This window comes from Sceloporus occidentalis, unplaced genomic scaffold (assembly GCF_023333645.1).
Source record: "Sceloporus occidentalis isolate IW3139 unplaced genomic scaffold, rSceOcc1.0.p SCAF_10, whole genome shotgun sequence".
Classification (NCBI taxonomy): Eukaryota; Metazoa; Chordata; class Lepidosauria; order Squamata; family Phrynosomatidae; genus Sceloporus; species Sceloporus occidentalis.
Window position 1 is genome coordinate 24,304,420 of NW_028316990.1, and position 21,743 is coordinate 24,326,162.

At 45.3% G+C, this 21,743-nt stretch overlaps 1 protein-coding gene across 1 annotated transcript in view; it reads left to right on the forward strand.

Annotated features, from left to right (window-relative positions):
• Nucleotides 1-6,423: 6,423 nt before the first annotated feature.
• The window catches only part of LOC149306227 (heparan sulfate glucosamine 3-O-sulfotransferase 6-like), a 43,794-nt gene continuing 28,474 nt past the window's right edge, over nt 6,424-21,743 (forward strand). Inside the window, exon 1 of the mRNA XM_089539807.1 lies at nt 6,424-7,066. Coding sequence (XP_089395933.1) covers nt 6,504-7,066 — 563 coding nt within the window. The 5' untranslated portion in view covers nt 6,424-6,503. The remainder of the gene's footprint in view (nt 7,067-21,743) is intronic.

A 21,743-nucleotide genomic window follows, 5' to 3' on the forward strand; every position in this document is an offset into this window, starting at 1 on the left:
TTTGCCTTCTGAACTTGCCCGTTTCAAGCTCCCTGGACTCTGTTTTGAATCTCAGCATCCAAACCCTCTTTCGATGCAAATGGAGATGGCTAATTGAAGGAGACGCGGCCTCCGTCCATTTCATTGATTAGCAGAGGACTCTGGACTGTGTCTCTTTCATCCTTCCTGTCAATGGACAAGCCGTATTTTAACTTCTCACCTAATTGGATTGTTTGGAAAGAGTTGTTTGCCAAGGAGCCGCAGAAAGAGGAATCCCTTTGATCACAAAGTAGCTCCTTCCCCTTGGGACCTGTCTTTGCTCTGCTCCGGGTAGGAAACATGGCCTTAAAACACACACAGACGCACAGACACACAGACACACCCCTCATCAGATTGCAATCCACCGAGGGAGTCTTCTGCAGAGGTGAACCCAGCGCAGTAGCCACAGGGAAAGACATGCTTTCCCTCAGAGTCTCACATGCATGTATTTCTCACATGTATTTTGCAACATGGCCCCTGAATATATTTCCTGGCCTCAAACAGTGATATATTCAAGGAGTTATTTGCACTGTAAAAGTAATCCAAGATGAATCCAGGTTAAATTTTCATTGTTCACAAACATCCCCAATGCACCCGAATAAGTTTGGTGTGTGTGTGTGTGTGTGTGTGTGTGTGTGTGTGTGTGTATGCCAAAAAGACCACTTAATTCAGGATTATCGATATCAGGTTATCCCTGAGTTTTTAAAACAGCTCCACATCATTGTTACTGTGAATAACCAATGCGAATAGACCCGAATAGACCTGGGATAAAATGCTGCATGCCAAAAAAGGGGGTCCGAATGCATTTACATCATCGGCTCCATCTTTATTCAAATGCTTGCACATGTGAGAGCAACTGAACTCACAGAGAGGCGGATCGATGTGGATCGATGTGGTTCCATGGTGTGAATAGCAAACCTGGAATGCGTGAGTGAGATGTTTCGCATCGTTGTGCTAAAAAAAAATGATGTGCGAATATCTCCCAAGTCTTTTACTCCAAGTCTCAAGTCGAGTCTCAAGTCCTTGCAAAATACTCTTAAGTCATGTCTTGAGTCTCAAGTCTGGAAGCCAATGTTGACATGAAAAAAGGAGGTGGTGGAGGATTTCCGTACCTAGTAAAATCAAGCAGATGTGCACAAAGTTACATTTCAAAAAATTAAATCATCGCAGGGAATGTATCAAGATCTGGATGGTCCTTGCGGTCTCTTCCAACTCTATGATTCTAGGTTCAGTGCCTTCAAGCTTCTGCTTGTCCACTGGAGGGTGCTGGTTACCCCCCTTTATCCAAAGCAGACTAAACTGCTGGAAAGCTACCCTTGGCTCATCCATATTTCTTGGTCCTTGATGTGAATTATGCTACTATTTTGTATGGTTTGCATCCTGGGTTCGCATCAGTGGTATATGAAACCATGAACTGAAGTCAACAAGATCTGTTCTCAGTGGCAGCGCTTGGAGCCAGTGTGCCATACCTTTGACTCCTCCATTTGTATACTGTACTGTCCAATTCTAACTCTGACTCCTTCATAGCTGGCAAATGTATATCAATTGGCAAGGCAGCAAAATGGTCACAGAAGGCATTTTATCACCACCACGTGAATCATCAGGCTGCGTAGAGGGACAGAACGTAAAATATATTTATATGATTAAAATTTCTAAGCACGAAAGCTTTCCTAAATTCCTGCCAAAGTAAATGTGCAACAAACTAGGCATTTCATGACTTTGACTCTACCCAGAATTGTTTCTGACGCCTGCTCAATGGCACGTGAAATCATGCGTTAAAGTCATCAATATCGGTTCAGCTAATAAAAGCAAAGGCCAGCGGATGAAAACGTGGGGAAATCAAAAGTAGAATCAGCTTTGTTTGGACTCTGTGTGCATCTACAGTGCAGAGATAATGCAGTTTGACACCACTTTAACTGTCATGGCTCCAAGGGTGACTCAGCCGTCCATCCTTTCGTCGGTTGGTAAAATGAGTCCCCAGTTTGTTGGGGACAATTGGCTTACAGATTGTGAACTGCTTAGAGAGATAAGTTGTATAGAAATGTCAGTGCTATTGCTATTGCTATATCCTACAGAATCCTGGGATTTCTAGTTTCGCAAGGTCTTTAGCCTCCTCTGCCAAAGAGTGCCGCTGCCTCACCAAACTACAAATCCCAGGATTCTGTAAGATGGAGCCCTGACAGTTAAACTGGATTTATTTCTACAGTGCAGACGGACCCAAAGTCAACTCTGGCATCGACGAACTTTGGGAAAGTTCATAGGACTGGTGGAGATCGTGAGAAAACGTTTAGTCTACATCCCTGGAAACTGATACGTTTCTCTGTGGGATAGGCAAGATAACAATAATAATAATAATAATAATAATAATAATTATTATTATTATTATTATTACTTGAACTCCAGTTTTCTATTCCTTCCATTTTCCAGCTGCATATGGATACACACAATGGTTTACTCACCAGGCTGAATTTTGCAATGTTTTCTTACTCCCCGTCTCTTCATTTATTATACCGCTTTGCCTGATGAAGAGCTCTGGAGAACTCTAAAGCTGGCATCACTTACATATCCTCTTTTGTAAACCTTTTGTGAAAGGCATCATGCATCTCTGATTCTTGTTTTTCCTTTTGGACCGCATTGCTACTGGGTTCCCCACCGCTCCCTTGGAAAATGCACACAACTCTTACCTACATTTCCTCCACAAACACAGACTCACCCTCCAATATCCTAAGCAATGAATCTTCCCCTTTCCTCAATTACACTCTTATCGCTTGGGAGGCTTGGAAGCCCTAATTATATTCAAAACAGATAATTATATTAATGGGCTAATTAGCACTTTTGCTGATTGTGGCTGGAACAAAAAGGGAATGACACAAAAATGGGAATTGGTGGCTCCGGAGGGGATGGATGAGGAGAGGCAGCCAAAATGGAGGCACTGCACTTTTGCAGATGGTGCGCTTGTACCACCGGAGATGCATTGATGCACAGAGTCTGGAATAAAATGCTCCTTTTTTTGGCCTACAACTTTCAGAATCCCTCCAGCAATATGAGGGTCAACATCAAGCGAATGAGAAGGTCTCCTGTGGACAACATCTACATCTTGGATGGACACCAAGGCATCCTATGGTGGTCGATGGAAACCTTTTGGTAGATCTGGGGTTCTCAAACTTTGGTCCTCCAGATGGTTTGGATTTTAAATTTCCAGATTCCTTGACCTTTGGCCAAAATGGTTGGAGCTTCTGTGGGGTGAAGGCCAAAACAACAACAAGAATAACAACAACAACAATAGGATTGAATGCATGGTTAAAATTATTAGTAGACCACAAGATGAACATGAGTCGACAGTGTGCTGCAGCATCTTTAAAAGCCAATATGATTCTAGGCTGCATCAGTAGGATTATAGTTTAGATTATAGTTTAGTATATCTAATCATAATAGTAGCACTTCATTCTCTTTTGGTCAGATCTCAACCAGAATATTATGTCCAGTTCTGGGCACCGCAATTCAAGAAGGATTGTGACTGAAATGGTGAAAGGCCTGGAAACCATTAGGTCTTATGAGAAATGGCTTATGGAGCTGGTATGTTTTGCCTGGAGAAGGGAAGGTTAAGAGGGGACATGATAGCCATGTCTAAATATTTGCAGGGATGTCATATTGAGGAGGGAGCAAGCTTGTTTTCTGCTGCTCCAGAAGATGAGATCCAGAGCAATGGATGCAAAGTTCAGGAAAAGAGATTCCACCTCAACATCAGGAGGAACTTCATGAAGGTAAGAGCTGTTTGACTGTAGAAGACACTCCCTTGGCATCTGGTGGAATCTCCTTCTTTGGAGGCTTTTAAACAGATGCTGGATCTTTTTGGGATGCTTTGGTTGTGAGTCGAGGATGCTTTGGTTGAGAGTTCCTGCATGGCAGAACGGGGTCGGACTGCATGACCCTTGGGGTCTCTTCCAACTCTAGGATTCTATGAGTCTACGAACCGCCATCCTGTCGCCGAACGCCGTTTTTCTTTTTTGCGGCCACCCATCCTTTCTCTTTTACATTTTCTTTTTTCAACTGATGCAGAAAGAGGGCAGGAGTATGCCGATGTAATAAGTCCATTGCGCTCCCAGACATGCGTGCGAGTGTGCATGCACACACTCACTCCTATTAAAACCCGGGTCTCTTTAATTAAAACCGACATTTGCAAGGGCTGATTGTGAATTGCCCGGCATGTGGCTATCATCAGACTAATTGCTGTTTATTTACAACATGTTTCTCGTCTTTGATTTTAAAACTCTGCAGGAAAAAAAGGAGGCATTTAATATATATATATATATATATATATATATATATAATTTTTTTTTGCAAATCCCTTCCCAAGATGCAAGCGACTGCAAACCATAATTACGCTCCCCCCAAATATGGAACGGAGAAGAAGAAAAATCAGACGTGGAAATATTATTTCCCCGCATGCATGCGCTGCAAAACATCCCTCTCCTCAATGAACCTCTGAATCTTTTGCTCAGATGTTGTTTGATCTTCTTTTAATTCCAGTTTGGGCTGGATGTCATAAAACCAGCAGAGACACATTTGGTTTTGATTTGCACTATCCTGCCCTATCCTGCAGGTTCAAGGCAGATGATGCATTAAATATTTTGGGGCACGTCAAGAGACAAGGCCAGGTTTTCCCTCCTTGCTCTCCTTGAAGTGGAAAATATGGACCTCCCCAGGACTTCTGTATACTTTGAGTTTACTTCCAGATGTCCTGTTTATTGATGGAACCGTAGAAGATTTTTTGAGATGTAGGTGTTCAGAGGAGCATAGTAGGGTTAAAAATTAGAAGGGATGTCATGATGAGGATGGAGCAAGCTTTTTTTCTGCTGCTCCAGAGACTAAGAGTAATGGCAGTTCATAGACTCATAGAACCATAGAGTTGGGGGAAGACCCCAAGGGTCATCCAGTCCAACCCCCTTCTGCCATGCAGGAACTCTCACTCAAAGCATCCCCGACAGATGGGTGAAAACTACAGGAAAAGAGGTTTCACCTCAACATTAGGGAGAAATGTTTAGCCTGGAGAAGAGGAGGTTAAGAGGAGGTTAATGATAGCCCTGTTTAAATACTTGAAGGGGTGTCATATTGAGGAGGGAGCAAGCTTGTTTTCTGCTGCTCCAGAGACTAGGACCCAATGGAGCAATGGATGCAAGCTCCAGGAAAAGAGATCCCAAAGTAAACATTAGGAAGAACCTTTCGATGGCAAGAGCTGTTTTGACATTGGAAGATACTGCCTTGGAGGATGGTGGAGCCTCCTTCTTTGGAGGTCTTTAAACAGAGGCTGGAGGGCCATCGGTCAGGAGGGCTTGTGTTTTCCTGCCTGGCAGAATGAGGTTGGGCTGGATGGCCCCTTGGTGCCCCTTCCAACTGCAGAATCCTTTCAATAATAACATTTATTACATTTTAAACCACCAATGCCTTTGGCTTTTTAACCTATTTAGGGGAGGAGGAAGAGGAGGAGGAGGGATAGAAGGAGGAAGAAGAGGAGGAAGGGAAGAGAAAAAGGAGGAGGAAGAAGAGCAGCAGGAGGAGGTGGAGGAGGAGGAAGAAGAAAATAAAGAAGGAGGAGAAGGAAGAAGAAGAAGAAGAAGAAGAAGAAGAAGAAGAAGAAGAAGAAGAAAACTAGGAGGAGGGATAGAAGAGGAAAAAGAGGAGGGAGGGAAGAGGAGGAGGAGGAAGATGATGATGATGAGGAAGAACAGAGGGAGGAAGGATAGAAGGAGGAAGAAGAAGAGGAGGAGGAACAGAAGGAGGAAGGATAGGAGGAGGAAGAAGAGGAGGAGGAGGAGAAGGAGGAGGAGAAGGAGGAAGAAAAGGAGGAAGGAAGGATAGAAGGAGGAAGAAGAAGAAGAAGAGGAGGAGGAGGAGGAGAGGAGGAGGAGGAGGAAGAAAAGGAGGAAGGAAGGATAGAAGGAGGAAGAAGAAGAAGAGGAGGAGGAGGAGGAGAGGAGGAGGTGGAGGAAGAAAAGGAGCAAGGAAGGATAGAAGGAGGAAGAAAAGGAGGAAGGAAAGGAGGAAGAAGAGGAGGTGGAGGAAAAGGAGGAAGGATAGAAGGAGGAAGAAGAAAAGGAAGAGGAAGAAAAGGAGGAAGGATAGGAGGAAGAGGAGGAGGTGGAGAAGGAGGAGGAGGAAGAGGAAAAGAAGGAAGAAGAGAAGGAGGAGGAAGAAAAGGAGGAAGGATAGAAGGAGGAGGAGGAGGAGAGGAGGGGGTCTCCCGCACCTGGCTGCCCTTCTGTCCCACTCCTCGAATCGGTGCCAGCGAGGGGGCGTGGCTAAGGGGCGTGGCGAGGGCGTGACTAACGCCTGTGGGGCGTGTCTAGGGCGTGGCTACATGACATGTGGGCGTGGCGAGGGCGTGGCCCAGGCTTTGCGGGCTGCTGGCGGCGCCGTCGGGGCAGCCTCGGCCTGAGCCTCCTCCTGCTCTCCTCCGGGGCGGTCGGCGGGGCTCCCGGCGGCGGATGGGATGTAGGCTCCGGGGCGAGTGCCAGGCATCGGCGTGGGCGTGGCGGTGGCCGAGGGCGTCCCCGGTGGCGGTGCTGCTGCGGCCGGCGATGGGGGCCCTGCTGCTGGGCTCCTTCCTGCTGCTCTGCCTGGGAGGGAGCCCCGCCGTCGGGGGAGGCAGGCAGGGCCAGCCCCGGGGGGGCCTCCTGCTGCTGCTGCGGAGCCCGGCTTTGGCCGCCCCCCCGGAGCCCCTCCGGAGCCCCCTCCCCGTCGGAAGGAGAGAAGGCGAGGAGGAGCAGGACAACGAGGAGGAGGAGGAGGATGAAGGGGAGGAAGAGGAGGGCGAGGAGGGACGGGGCCCCGAGGGAGGCAGCCCCTCGGCGGGGGCTTCGCCCGGGCTCAGCGGAGGCGTCGGGGCCGCCGGGGCCAAGCGCTTCCCGCAGGCGCTGATCGTCGGGGTGAAGAAGGGCGGCACCCGGGCCCTGCTCGAGTTCCTCCGCCTCCACCCCGAAGTCCGGGCCCTGGGAGCAGAGCCCCACTTCTTCGACAGGCACTTCCCCAAAGGACTGCCCTGGTACAGGTAGGGCCCCCAGGGAACCCCGCCAGCCTCTCCTTCCCCTCTTCCTCCTCCTTCTCTCCTTCTGCTCCTTCTTGTCCTAGTCTTTCTTCTCCTCCTTCTCCTTGTTCTTCTCCTTGTCCTTCATCTCCTTCTCTGCTCCTTCTTTCCCTGCTAGGAACTTCCTGAGAGTAAGGGCTGTTCGACAGTGGAAGGCCCTCCTTCCTCGGGGATCATAATGGAGTCTCCTTCCTTGCAGGTCTTCAAACGGAGGCTGGATGGCTATCTGTCAATGGGGATGCTTTGATTTGGATTTCCTGCATGGCAGAATGGGGTTGGACTGGATCAGGGCCCTTGAGGTCTCTTCCAACTCAATGATTCTGTGATTCCCTCTCCTCCTTTCCCTTCTTTTGCCTTCTCCTCTCTCTCCATCTCCTTCTTTTCTTTCTTCTCCTCCTCCATCCCTCTTTCCTATCTGGGGCCCCTCGAGGGCATTGAAAGAGATGGGAAGGGGGCATGGAAAAGGGCAGCGAAGGAGCAGGGAGGGCACTGAAGGCACAGCAAGGGCTTTAAGGGACCATGGCAGAAAGGCTGAGGGCAGCGAAGGAGGGCATGGGAGGCACAGCAAGGGCTTTGAAGGAGCACTGAGGGCATCGGAGCCATAGTAAGAGCGCTGAAGGCACAAGGATAGGATACAAAGAGCAGTGAGGGTATCAAAGGCATAATGGTGGCATCAAAAGGCATAGAAGGCACCTTTCTTGTCTGCTGGAGATGTTCCAACCCTTTACTCCTAGGAGGAAGGGCAAGGTGGCTGAAGGGAGCCCTCCTCCTTCCCATCCACCCCTTGGAAAGGACTGTTTGAACCTTTGTCCTCCTCGCCTTCATTTGGATGCCCATCTCGAGGGATGTTCAGAGCGTGCGCCACGTTCTTGATGCTTAGCGTTCACACCTCCCATGTTACCTGAAGGCCCTGTGCACAACTTGCCCCATCCTCGCACCCTTGATTCTCGTGTCGGGGAGCGCCTTTGGAGACCCCACCCGATGGGCATCTATCTCTTTGAGACATCTTTGGCGAAGATCCATTTCACGCAACGCCTGGATGCAACTCTAATCTGAGATTGGAGGTTTCCTTTTCATTCCGGGGCGAAATGTAGAGTTTTAAAACCCAGGGAAATGTTCTTGGGCAAGGGATACTCAGAGGTGGTTTTGCCCGTTCCTTCCTCCGCCATTGAGCCTAGAGGACCTGATGTTCGTTGCTGGTCTCCCCTCCAAATCCCAACCATGGCTGACCCTGCTTAGCTTCCAAGGGGCCTTTAGGACATTTAGACCCTTCCTAGCAATGGCCAATCTTTAAATGCTTTTGGCCACTTTCGCCCCTCAGTTCCTCCTCCTTCTGGTCCTTCCCTTCATATTCTCAATTTGGCCCTCAATTTACTGGGTCCGTCCCAAAGGGGTTTTTCACTTTTGATCACGAAAGTGGATTTATGGGGTACAGACTCCCCTTGACCCCATAACCTTGCTTTTAAAAACCCGCCATTATCCTTCTCAGGGTTGTTGCTTTTCCCCCCAGAAAATATATCCAAAGTGGGAAATTGCACCGAATTTTCAGTGCCAAGAGCCATCCATCTGGAATCGCGATGTCCTTCGTATATCGATATCACGGGGTCACAAAAATCCCCCGCATTGAATGGATTTATCCAAGAGACATTTGCAACCCTGGTTTTGAATTGGAAACTGTTGGGACTGGTTTGGTCATTTCTAGTTTTCGAAGCATAAACGCTGGTTGAAAAGGGATAGGCGTTTGTCCCTGGTTGAGTCAAATGGGACACAGTAACACCGGGGCTCATTTCGGCATTAGATTAAAGTGCGTTTAAAGCAACCCACGAACAAAGCGGAAATGGCGAGCAATATGGTGATTGCACACCATTGCGCAAATAGAGCGGTGTCGGAAATGCATTGTCGCCGAAATCCCGCAAGTAAAAAAGAGGCGCGTTGATGCTTCTTTGCGGCCACTTTAATGGCGGATTTTGTGTGACGCCGTCTGAAATCGTTGCGCGAATTGTTCAGAATATTCAGGGGAGCAATTCCTGGTCTTTGTGTGATAAACTTCACGGTTTCTACAGACCCGGCTTGAGCTTTGGTGCCTTTGGTAGAAGGGAGAAGTAAAGAAATAACCCAACTGTTTCTTAATCATGCGATTCCTGCCCAAGTTCTGTTGCTGCTTTAGGAATGAAAGTTCGGCGCATAAACCGGCCGCCAGAAAGGAACCTAATATAGGCAAACTGTTGTTGGTCATTTGATCATTTGGTCACGTAGATCAATTTTGGATTTGCAATTCCATCCGGATTTGAAATGCCTTTTAAATTAAAAGCATGCCTTGTCTGTTTTAATCTGGATAGCCTTTCTAATTTCCATATTGTGAACCAGATTTATTGCATGGGTTGAAAATATATTTCCAAATGTTTAGGACTCTCCGCTATTTCTTTTCAAAGCCTGGAAGTCCGTCCATCAGCCATAGATGCAAATCGCCAAAGGTTCGATGCCCCATTTGTGCGCCGGACGATAGGTGCTTTCCTTCTCCGTCTCCTCCTTTTCCTGCCCTTCTGTTCCTTTATGAATCTTTCCATTATGGGGCAAACTATGAAAGACGCCCCGACTTTCAAAGTGGAAGCTCTGCTTTTCGTTTGAAGTCAGTGGCCAGCCCTTCGCTTTTGTGGACTTCAAAGGGGATCTAGATTTCCCAAAGACAAGGGGACAGAAGTCGACCGGCTATTGAGAAAAAGGGGCTTTTTTTTCTCCTTTTCCTTTAAAAAACGTCCCCAAAGCGATTCATTGTGGTTTGGTTGTCACAAAGTCATCTGGAAAGGAGATCCCAAACTTTTGAAAGAGTTGCTTTTGTCGCGTTCTTTGGGCTCCGACTCAACATTGAAATGCCTTTTGAGCAGAAGGTCTCCAAAACTTCCAAGTCAGTATCCGAAGAACAGCAAAGATCTCATCCATTCCATTTATTTTCTCTATCTGTTCTCTCTTGTCTGTGTTTGAATTGTATATTCTGTCTTTTCTGTTGGTGGCGGCGATGTTGCAAATCACAGTTTGCGTTGAATGGGAATTTCCTTCCTGTTTGGAACAAGTGACAACCTTTAAAACGTCTCCCAGATCCAAATATTTGATTCATGGGTGTCTGAGATAGGGACACCTTTGCTTTCTCAGGGATCAATGTACACAAACTTTGTTTCGTGCCCCAAAATTATTAAAAAATAGTGTATAAAATTACCTTCATGTGTATAAGTTGTATATGACACATAAATGAATTTTGTGTTTCGACTTGGGTCCCATCTCCAAGATATTGCATTATGTACATATATGCAAATACAAATTCGAACCACCACACACACACACACACACACACACACACATATATATCTGAAATCCAAAACCCTTCTGGCCCCAAGCATTTTGGATAAGGGAAACTCAGTCTGGATATAGGAGTCTCTCCGCGGAGGTTAAGATGCCATTGTAAGCATGCTTCTTTGGAAGCCAAGTCTCTTAAATTCAATGGGGTTTACTTCCTAGCAAACATAGATAGGATGTTAGGCAAGACATCTGGAGGGTCCGACGCCAGAGATGTGCTGGACCGGATCCTTTCTTTCGCCTTAAAACATCTGAGAAATGATCTTCTCTTCCCCCTTCTTCCTCTCGGTCGTGGCAACCATAGATGTGACATCATCCATATCTTATCAAATAACATAAATAAATATGCATATGTTTCAGGGAGGCTTATAGGATTACTATCATTTGTGGTTGCATATGTTTCAAGGTGTTGCCAGTGGTTTCCTGTGTATGTGTCTTTATATATATGTATGTGTGTGTGTGTGTATACATACACTTGTCCCTCCATATTCGCTAGGGTTAGGGGCACAAGACCCCCATAAATAACAAAAACACCATGTTATCACCTCCCTAGGAATCTCTAGGTCCTCCATTGCAACTCTGTGGTCAACGTCCGACAGACACTGACCAGAGAACTGCACCGGAGGAGCTACAAAGTGGAGTGTCCTCTCTAGGAATCTCTAGGTCTTTCAGTGCGACCTTTAGTTAAAGTCGACCATAGAGTTGCACTGGAGGACCTAGATGTTCCTAGAGAGAACGTATTAATTGAATCAGTGAATAATCAGATCTGCAAATATCAAAGCCGCAAATATGGAGGGATGAGCGTATATGGGTTTTTTTTCCCCTTTCTCTCTCTTGTTAATAACCTCCCTTTTCCAATTAGTCATTTCCAAAGAAGCATCGTTAGAAGTAGGGCCACAATCTCGAAAGAACGATTCTTGCATCCAGAGAGTATCAATTGAGTAGATGCATCGAATGACTGACACTGACTTACGTGTTGACTTACTAAATTCTTATTGATCCCGTGGGTCTAGTTTCATTGGGAACATTGATTGGATTTAGGCCGGAATGGACAAGGATAAATATCTGATCGGAGCCCCTTACACGATCGCATTGTGATCAGAGGGCATTGATCCAGGGGATATTAATGCCCTTATAATACAAATGAACTCTTTCGGTGGTCCAGGTTTGAGCCGTCAGCTACTGTTCATCTGCTTGATATTAAGCCTTCATCTTATGACCAAATGGATCAATGTCTGGAGCTGATTTATCTCGGCTTAGAAGTCAGCGGATGTATCCGGTAGATTATCTTCAGGGCGGCGGAGGAGGAAACATGGAGGGACAAAATGCGAAAAATTAAAAACAGCTACCTTGTTCATTTCTGAAATGGGTCCCATCGCTATCCATTGGGTCTCTTCTGGGACGGATCAAAGGGCCAATGGAAAGTAATGCTGGAAACAGAAGAATAGTTAACCAAGAGAAACGGTGTCCTGTTTGGAAGATAGTGAATGTCTGGGAGAGTTGGGGTTTTTTTTGTTGCATTTGGTGGCTTGTGAAATTGTGAAAAGGCAACATTTTTGCAGACAGTGCAGTGCACCTGAGTCTGGAATACATTGTTTTCTGTCCAAAAATGTTTCGGCACAAAACAAAAGCAGTTTGGTTGTGCAAATGGATTTTTCGCTCACACGTAGAAAGTCCCAGCGTGCAAATAGCAATTGAAAAATACAGAAGAGAAACCTCTTACACTGTATAATCATAGAATCATAGAGTTGGAAGAGACCACAAGGGCCATCCAGTCCAACCCCATTCTGCCATGCAGGAAATCCAAATCCAAGCATCCCCAACAGATGGCCATCCAGCCTCTGCTTAAAGACCTCTAAGGAAGGAGACTCCACTACAATCTCCGAGGAAGGAGTGTGTTCCACTGTCGAACAGCCATTACTGTCAAGAAGTTCCTCCTAATGTTGAGCTGGAATCTCTTTTTCTGTAGCTTGCATCCATTGCTCCATTGGGCCCTATTCTCTGGAGCAGCAGAAAACAAGCTTGCTCCCTCCTCAATATGACATCCCTTCAAATAATACATGAGTATATACAGTTAAGACATAGTACTTACATTGGCCCATGGATAAGTCGACTCAGGTTTTTGGGGTCAATTTTTTTGACCTAAATTTCTAGACTTGTACATAAGCCTAGAAACTTAGGTCACAAAATTGACCCCAAAAACCTGACTCGACTTATCCATGGGTCAATGTAAGTACTGTGTCTTAACTCTTATTTAAAAGAAGGAACCATCTCCTGGTGAAAAACAAGAGTATAATTTGTCCTGGAAGCACTGAACCCCCTCTATTTTCTCATTCATCCAGCCTTTAGTATTCGCACAAATAGTTATGTCTGCTGGAAATTTGTAAGTTCTTTGACTTTGCTTTGCTTTGCTTCATCCTTTAGAGCCTTTGCTCCATGCCCCTAAGTTTTACTCTCAACTTATCCAGGGGTCATATCAAAATCCATAATTTTGGCCCTAAAACCTGCCCCCAACTTATACATGAGGTCGACTTATAGGCGAGTATATGCAGTAATCCTGCAGAGAGGACATTTTTGAAAGTACCGTATATACTCGCCTATAAGTTGACCTCATATACAAGTCGAGGGCATAAGTATGGATTTTGATATGACTCATGGATAAGTCGAGCGCAAAATGTAGGGGCATATAATGAAGGATGTAAAGGACGAAGCAAAAGAAAACAATGCCAGAGAACTTACAAAATTCCAGCAGACATAACTATTTGTGCGAAAACTAAAGGCTGGATAGATAAGAGAGTAGAAAGGGGTCAGTGCTTCCAGGTTAAACTCTGAAATAAGTGAAATAAGGAACAATTTGCACCTCTATTGACCAGATTTTCACGTTCGTTCAAAAGCAAATCCCATGGCTTTGAATTTGTTTTTTTACCAAGTGTGCCAGTGAACTTCAAAGTTTGATCACGACGGCAACGACTTTTTATCAGGATCAAGTATTTCTCCAATAAGCCTAAGTTTCTCTTTGGATCCTTAGCATCTTACAGGGAGATGGATAGGTTTATTTCATGGCTTTTTTGGGGAGATGAGGAGGCTATCTTAAAAAAGATAGGAGTTTAATAACATTTGCGGGAATTGCATTCTTAGAATTAGCGGCTATGATGGAAAACTTGAGCAAGTTGGTTTTGGAAGCTGGCGAACATACATCTTCTGCAATGAGAAAATTAATGTTTGAAAATATCATTGCTGTGCATTGTGTTGCTACCAAGACGGTTGGTAGAACATGTTGTGTTATCAGCGTTGACACGTTCGAGATAACAGAAACGGCAGTACGAAGACAATTTCTGATCTCGTGTCTCAGAGTTGTATGTTCCCTGCAGCGCTTCAGGAACAAGGGGAAGAGGGATGATTTTCCTTTTCTTGTTTAAAAAAGGCAGCATTAGGTAAATGTAATGGGCTTGGCTTTTGGGGAGCGTAACATTTAATTAAAACCACATTCTTTCGGCTGCAAAAAGGCAGGTGCTTGCCGCTTTGCCAAAACTAAATACTTTTGAGGCTGCGTGTCTGGGGACGGGCCCAACGCCAACCTAGCGGAGTTTGCTCCTGAGTAAATATGCATAAAATCCAACCGCTTTGTGGTGGAAGAAAGAGTTATGCGTGTGCTACAAGTTGTAACGTTTTGAACTATTTTCTGTTCTGCTGAATTTTGTAATCTCTTTCTTTGGCACAGAGAGAGAGAGAGAGAGAGAGAGAGAGAGAGAGAGAGAGAGAGATGGATGCGTTTCTTAATTTGGGTGCATTTCAGATTGCCTCCGATCGCAGGTGTTGCGGCTGTTCAGAAGTGGGGTGTGTGTGTTTCTATATCGGAGCGGAGAGAGAACAAAAGTTTTGGAGGCTCTCGCTCCTGGGGATCTTTCAAAGTCATGTCAACATTTCTGAAATATTTGACTAAGCCAAGAAAACCCAGCCAGTGCCAGAAGCTTTTAATTGCCAACATGTTCAAACCCCGAGGCACCTGCAGAACGCTTCACCTTTAAGTCCCTTCTTCTTTCCTTTTCTGCACGGAGGAGAATATTTGTCCCACAAGTTCTCGCTTTGCAGTCCAACCCTCTTTGCATCTTCCCATGCATGCAACCTTAATCCTAAAATTGAGGCCTCCGGTCGATGTTTCAAGGGAGATGATATACTGGAGATAGTATTCCTCGAAGTGAGAGGCGTTTCGCTCGGGGGGAATGCTACTTTCCCCCACCGACCCAAGTTTTTGTGGAGCGTTCCTCCTGCCCCACCTCTTCTGGATCTTGCGGTTTTTTGGTCGAGAACAAAAGAAATTGTCAGTTAGAAAAGCAGGGAGTAATCCCCCCGGTTGCTAAACCTTTTAACTCCTTAAAGTGGAGGGTGGTTGTGGGTCAGAAGGAGGATAAATCTAGCCTTTCTTTTCCAGGATCATGAATAACTTAATGGGCAGAAAAAAAGGAGAATGGTGAACTTGGATCAAAACTCCATCTAAAATAGCGCGATGCAGTGGTTTGAGCGTCGGACTCTGGGAGCGAGTTCGAATTTCCACTCAGCCATCAAAAACTAGTGGTTCACCTTGGACAAGCTACACTATCTCAGCCTTGGAGGAAAGCCATGGCAAACCTCCTCTGAAGAAACTCTCCAAGAAAACCCTATAATAGATTTGCCTTAAGGTTTCCATAAATCAGAAACAACAGCGACACTATACCAACAACAAAATATTAGGATTATATTATAATCTTGGTACCTAAACTGAAACAGGGATGGGGTTAGGAAAGGTATAACAACTCCTATAGCAGGATCTAGCATTGGATGCTCTTTTAAAGAGGTTTTGTTTTCTAGAACAACAACAAGAACAACAAACCAGCCACTTTTTTGTATGATGCATTGTTGGAAACTTGCTGATAAAGTTATGGATGTAATTCTTCACTAATTTTCCTTATGAAGGAAGCTAATTTTAGTCATTTTCTCCTCGCTGCAAGGAAGCCTAGAAACACTGTTTGCAGTTTGGGATTTACTCTGCCCCTCCAAATCAATGCCGTTGTTTTGTGCAGAAAACAGCCTTTTCTAAGGAAGAAACCACATTTTGCAATCAAGAGCACCCATGTGCGAATTTTGCGTTGGAAAAGTCCCATATGGAGGAGATTCTTGTCGGCCCAAGATTCGTCTCATTCGGGTTTCCCAACACTTGAGAAACATGTTTTTGGACCTTTAAAAAAACTATTTCCCAACATTCTTCCCAAACTAATCTTGCATTGCAGTGGCTTTGCCACATTCTCAAAATTATACTGGAAAATCGTTAATGCGGGGGAAATTGTATTCTGTTCATGTGTGTCTGTCTTTGGTTTATGCCTCTTCCAAGTTTTCTTGTGATTCCTCCCATATTTTTGGTTGCACACAGACACCCAAAATCTGTTAAAGAGAATGGAGTCGCTGCCGTTTCTTGGCTTGTGAAAGGGGTGAAACCATGCGCGACGGGCTTCAAAGTACATTGCTAGCTGAAAGAATGAAGAATAAAGCAAGGGGTGGAGATCCCAAATTTCAAACCCATGGTCTGGTGCTTCCCTTGTGCCGGAAATGACATTGCATAGCTTTCTGTTTGCCATTTGCAACTGGTTTCTGGATGAAAAATGGCATTTGGAGGATGGGAAGTTGGAAATTGGGGTGGATGGGTGAGAAATCTGTATTTGCAAGTGGTGTTTTTTGGCATTTTGGGCCATTGAAGGTTGGATCTAAAAATGAAAATATTGTGGGGTTTTGGCAAGTATTGGGGAAGTAGCAGAAAGCTTGGAGTGGGGTCTTTAAAGTGGGGTTCAAGGGCTGTATGTGGCCAAGGGGACTCATTTCCCCATTGCCTTAAGCGTAAAGCCCAAATCCCATTGCTAATCCCAACTAGAGTAGATCCATTGAATCAAGGGCTTTGATTTACTATTGGGCAGCTGATTCAATGCGTCAACTCTAGTTGGTTCTGCCCATAGGACTCTGGCCTAACTGGTTTATTCTGGCTTTATTTATTTATTTGAAATGAGAATTGCATTGGCCTTTTTGGCTGCAGCCAACACAGTCGACTCGTGTTTCACTTGTGATCTACTAAGATCCCAAGATCTTTTTCGGATGTACTGCTTTGGTGCCAGGTGCAACCCATCCTATATTTTTGGCCTGCATCTTCTAGACATCCCCAACCAGCACAGTAACTGGTCATACTGGTTGAGAGACTATGAGAGTTATAGAAATATAAATGTCGCTTGTGCAGAATAGACCCATGCTGGCCATCTTGAAGGGAGGGAGTATGGGAGACATAGTGCCGAAAGGGTAACTTTCTCCAACTTGGGCCCGTCTGCCACTCCTTTGGAGAACGAAAACAACCGTTGCAACACCTTTTATAAATGGGATGATTTGGAAGAGCGAGGATGCCATCAGGGAATCTCTTTTACTCCAAGCGTCTGTTTGGTAACCGAAGTGGGCAAAGGATTGTGGGTCCATGATGGCAAGCCAAAAATCCATTGACTTGATCTTGCTGTCTTTTAGCGGAGGGTAAAAACTATATAGTGCCAGGGCATGAAGGCATGGCATTGGCCCAGAGCATTGGCTCTTATAGATTTCAAGTACCGATAACTTCCCCCTGAAACATGATCAACATTACTAGGAAAGCCAAAGTGGGTTGTATTAGTGTAGTTGCCTGAATGCTGCCAGGACATTCCTTCTCTCATGTTCTTTCTTCAATTAATTACAATATCTATATTCCATCTTATATCACAAGATCTCAGGGTGATGTGATAAACAGATTTACTCCCTCATTACAACACCTCCACTTTTACATATCTCTTGTTACAACATCTCCTTCGGTGACGGCTCTCTTTCCGGTAAATCTTTGTAACATTCATGCATTCAGGGGCACTTTAGTTGAGTATTCTGATGGCATTGGGGCCAGACTAGATGCTCTTTGGGGTCCCTTCCAACTCTTACATTTCTTTGAAACATCTTCCACTTTTCATTTACCTGGAAAAGGAGCGGATTGATTGCCAATAAGATATCAATGGGAATTGGCAATGGAGGAGTGAATTTATCACTCATTTATAACACCATTGCTTTACAAGAAGTGATGGAAAGAAGAGGAGGAGGAAAACGAAATCTGGTCCTCTTGGCTGTGAATTGTCCCAGTCTTCGAAGGAAAATACTTCTTTTGGCGCATCTCTCTGCCTTCCAAACACACAAACAACACACAAACACACAATCAGAGTTTTGTTGAGTCTTGCTGGCTTTGCAAATGGGAAAGTTGTTATTTCAGCACTGGTTCCATGTTGTTGTGTTGTGTGTTGTGTGTGTTTGCTCTTTAGAGGAATAATAAATGCATTTGCTCGGAGGAGGGAGCCATCTCTGCAATGGAAATCAGTCAAAGGAGTCATGAATGTTTATCAGAGGAGCATTGGAAAAGCTTATTGTCGTTGTGCATCTTCAACTGGTTTCTGACTTATAGTGACCCAAAGGCGAACCAATCATTGGGTTTTCTGGGGCTGAGAGAGTGTCACTCATCCATGGGTTTTTGTGGCCGAGGACAAGGATTTGAACCCTGGTCTCCAGAGTTGTAGCCCAATGCTCAAACCACTATACCACACTGGAAAGAAGGGATTGATGTTAATATGTGGAACTCACTGTCACAGGATGCAATGATAGTGGCCAACCTCATTTCTCCAATGCATTAATTGAAAAGTGAGTCTGGCTGCCATTTTGGTAAGAAAATATCTCCTTCATTTCAATTAAAAACAGGAGGCAAAAGATGGGAGAAGGAAAGCTGGAAGGCCTGAGTCCATGGGAAGAGGCACTGCATTGTCTGACATAAATTATTGGTGTGTTTCATGTTGCTACATAATCTCATTTCACTCCCCTTTGGAGAGGATTTCCAAATACTTCTGCAATCTATTTATCTGTGTCTGGGATCTGTATTTCCATACTCAGGCTTTTTAATAGGAACTGTTATCCAAATAACTCTGGAGCTGTGAGGTGTACCAAAATAACTCTCATGCCAATGCGGATTCAGTAATAGTGGGCACACACCCATGTGCCAGGTTTCGGTGTGAACATTTGAATGCTGGTGTCAAAAGTGATAAACGTTCTCCAAATTATTACTTTCTTTCCACCGCATCTGTGGGTGAGATTGACCTGTTGCTGCGATCCATCGCCCTTATTTCCATACTTTAAATCTGGGAATGGGGTCAGACCAAGGATGGGGAAAGGGTTTCTTTGGGGCTTCATATTTGTGCCACCTGTTTCCCAGGAGCCAGCTTCACTCCTCTTTTTTTAATGGGAGGCAATTTGGGGTCCAGAAATAACTGAAAATGGCTCAAAGCTGCAAAAACCCTAGCAAGTTAGCTTTCTCTGATGAAGACAAAAGCAAAAATCCTGTCCCTTGGCTCCCTCTTCTTTATTTTTCCTCTGTAGCAGCTAAAGTTGTGGTCCAGAAAATATATCCAGGTGTAACCATGTTGGCCATAACAGCAAAATATAATAACATCCAAAATCCACAAAACAGCGATACCTTTATTGGGCCAACATAAACGCATGTTGCAAGCTTTCCAAAGCTCCGCTGTCTTCTTTATCAGGCAAAGATGAAAACCAAAGTGGAAAATGATAGTGTTTTGGGGGTTTTGGGGGCTATATGGCCATGTTCTGGAAAAGTCTATATATCCGATTCTCTTCCATGCCAGCATTCTCTGAAGATGCCAGCCACAGATGCTGGCAAAACATCAGGAATAAACTCTTCTAGAACACGGCCATATAGCCCCTCAAACCCACAGAAAACTATGGGAGGCAGGAACAATGCAATTTGACACCACTTTCACTGCCATGGCTCAATGCTATGGAATTCTGGGAACTGCAGTTTTGGGAGGCATCTCTGACAGAGAGCTTGGGTTTGCCATAAAACTACAGTTCTCCAAATTCCATAGCCATTATGCCATGGTAGTTAAAGTGGTGTCCGCCTGGGTTATTTCTGCAGTGTGGATGCAGCCTCAGAGTCGCAGGCCTACATTTTTGTCGTCGTCGCAGAAGCAAGGAGCAATGTTTTATGTAAAAATTATTTGCGTGTACCAAAAACCTCCAGGGACAACGCTGACCCCTTCCCTCGCTTTCCTCCCAAATAGCTTCAGAGGGTTTTTTACGAGAGCAAATTGATTACAAGCAGAAGAGAATTACGTTAATATACTTGCTTGTCACTTGGGCTGTATTTGTAATCTCCTCTCATTAATCTGCAGAGAATACAGAGGTGACCTTGTTAAGTATCCTTGCAGATGGGGGAAGTCTGACCTGGCCGCTCATGATTTACTACCAGGAGACCCATCAATGCCCTCTCTGTGTGCACCCTGCATTCCAGCCCCAGTGCAAGAGAGCATCTGCAAAGGGAAGAACCAGCCGGGTCTTGACTTGCCCCACTGGCTGCTCGGTTTGCAATTCCGCACTTGCCACAGTTTGCAAATGTTTTCTTAGATGAGCCCGGAATCCCTTTGTAAGAAAAGGCCTTGGCAAGTGATGGATTTGCTTGACATTTGGCCTCTGGGCAGGGATGCAAAGACTACTTGGACGTCCTTGAGGAGCAACAGATTGAGGGAACATATTCAGCCACAGCTGTGTTGGCCATGCGGCAAAATAAAATAAAATCCACAAAGGAGGCTCCATGGCCAAGAAATTGAGTGCCCTTTATCGGCCACACAAAATGCATTGTGTGGTCTTTTGGAGTCTCCACCGGCTTCTTCACCAGGAATAAGAGGTTTAAGGAAATGAAACAGGAAAAGAAAAGTGATGGCGGAAGAGTTACAGGTCCAATAACAATACCACCCAAAGTCCACAAAACAGTGATATCATAAAGGGCCAACCAAAATGGTTGCAAGCTTTCAGAACTCCACTGGCACTCACTTTCTTGACCATGGAGCCTCGGAAGACCTTAAAGGTGCACCTTTAAGTTGTGGTACTCCGGCTATCATGCCTTTCCAGGGTGCAAAAAGGAGCCACTTTTTGCAGCTCCTTTTTGCACCCTGGAAAGGCCAGATTGGGGCCACAGCATGTGGCAAATTGAGGCAAATATATGAGGCAAATTGAGCCTTGAGATCATCATCAGGAGAGGCCCTTTTCTCAGTCCCACTACCATTGCAAGCACAGTTGGCGGGGACAAGATAGAGGGCCTTCTTGGTGGCTGCCCCTGGACTCTGGAGCTTCCTTCCATGAGAACAGCAGCCTAACTGGGAGAGCGGGCAACCATTGGCCACATGGCCCAGACAGCTCTGCCATGCTCAGGATCTGCTTCCCAAGGTTGCCACCTCACCCTGCTCTAAAAGCCAGTCCTGGCCTGGCCTTTCGCATTTAATGTGCCCCATAATTCCGAGTGACAAGTTGTCTTGGACAATGTCCTAACAGAGGAAGCATCAATAGCATTGGGCTTGAAAACCTTCTGTCCCTCCAATAACCATTCCTTAAGGAACCAGGCCAGCTGGGGATATGACGAGAGCTCAATAAACGACATTGATCTGAACACCGAGTGAGGCATGTGCCTGGGCATGTCAGTGCGCCAACCTGCTCATTACTTAGCCTTGTCAATAGAGCTTGGCTCAGATGAGAGCATTGGCCGCCAATGGAGTCCCATGCCAATAGAGCGGTGGGTTGTCGCTTATCGGGAAACGGCACACTCAAGTCTTGCACATTTGTCAATAGCCAAGCAAGGCTTTGGAGGCTTCTAGCGACGCATGAGAAACTGGGACACAAGCCAGTGGTTTGAAACAAGAAAAGAGATTCCAAGCTCTATTGACAAGGAAATAACTTATTGACGGCAAGAACTGTTTTTGGGTGGGATGGATTCCCTCGGAGGGTGGCAGACTCCTCTCCTTTAGAGTCTTTAAACCTCTGTCTTTAAACAGAGGTTGAGTGGCTATCTTTCAGGAGTGCTTCCATTGTATATTTGTGCATATCTTAGACTGTATGATCCTTAGGGGTCCCTTCCAACTCTTCAGTTATATAATTCTGAGTTTGCATCTGGACTGCAGAATTAGTGCAGTTTGACACCGCTTCACCTGCAGTTTCAGGAGATATTTAGCCTTCTCTGTCAGAGAGCTCTGGTGTCACAGCAAACTACAAATCCCAAGACTCAGTAGTATTGAGCCATGGAAGTTAAAGCAGTGTCAAACTGCATTAATTCTGTAGTGTATATGCAACCTAAGTGACAGCAGTTCCATACAGAGACAAACATATACCTGCCTGCCAGAATTGAAATGCCATGGATGCTTTTTTGGGGGAGATT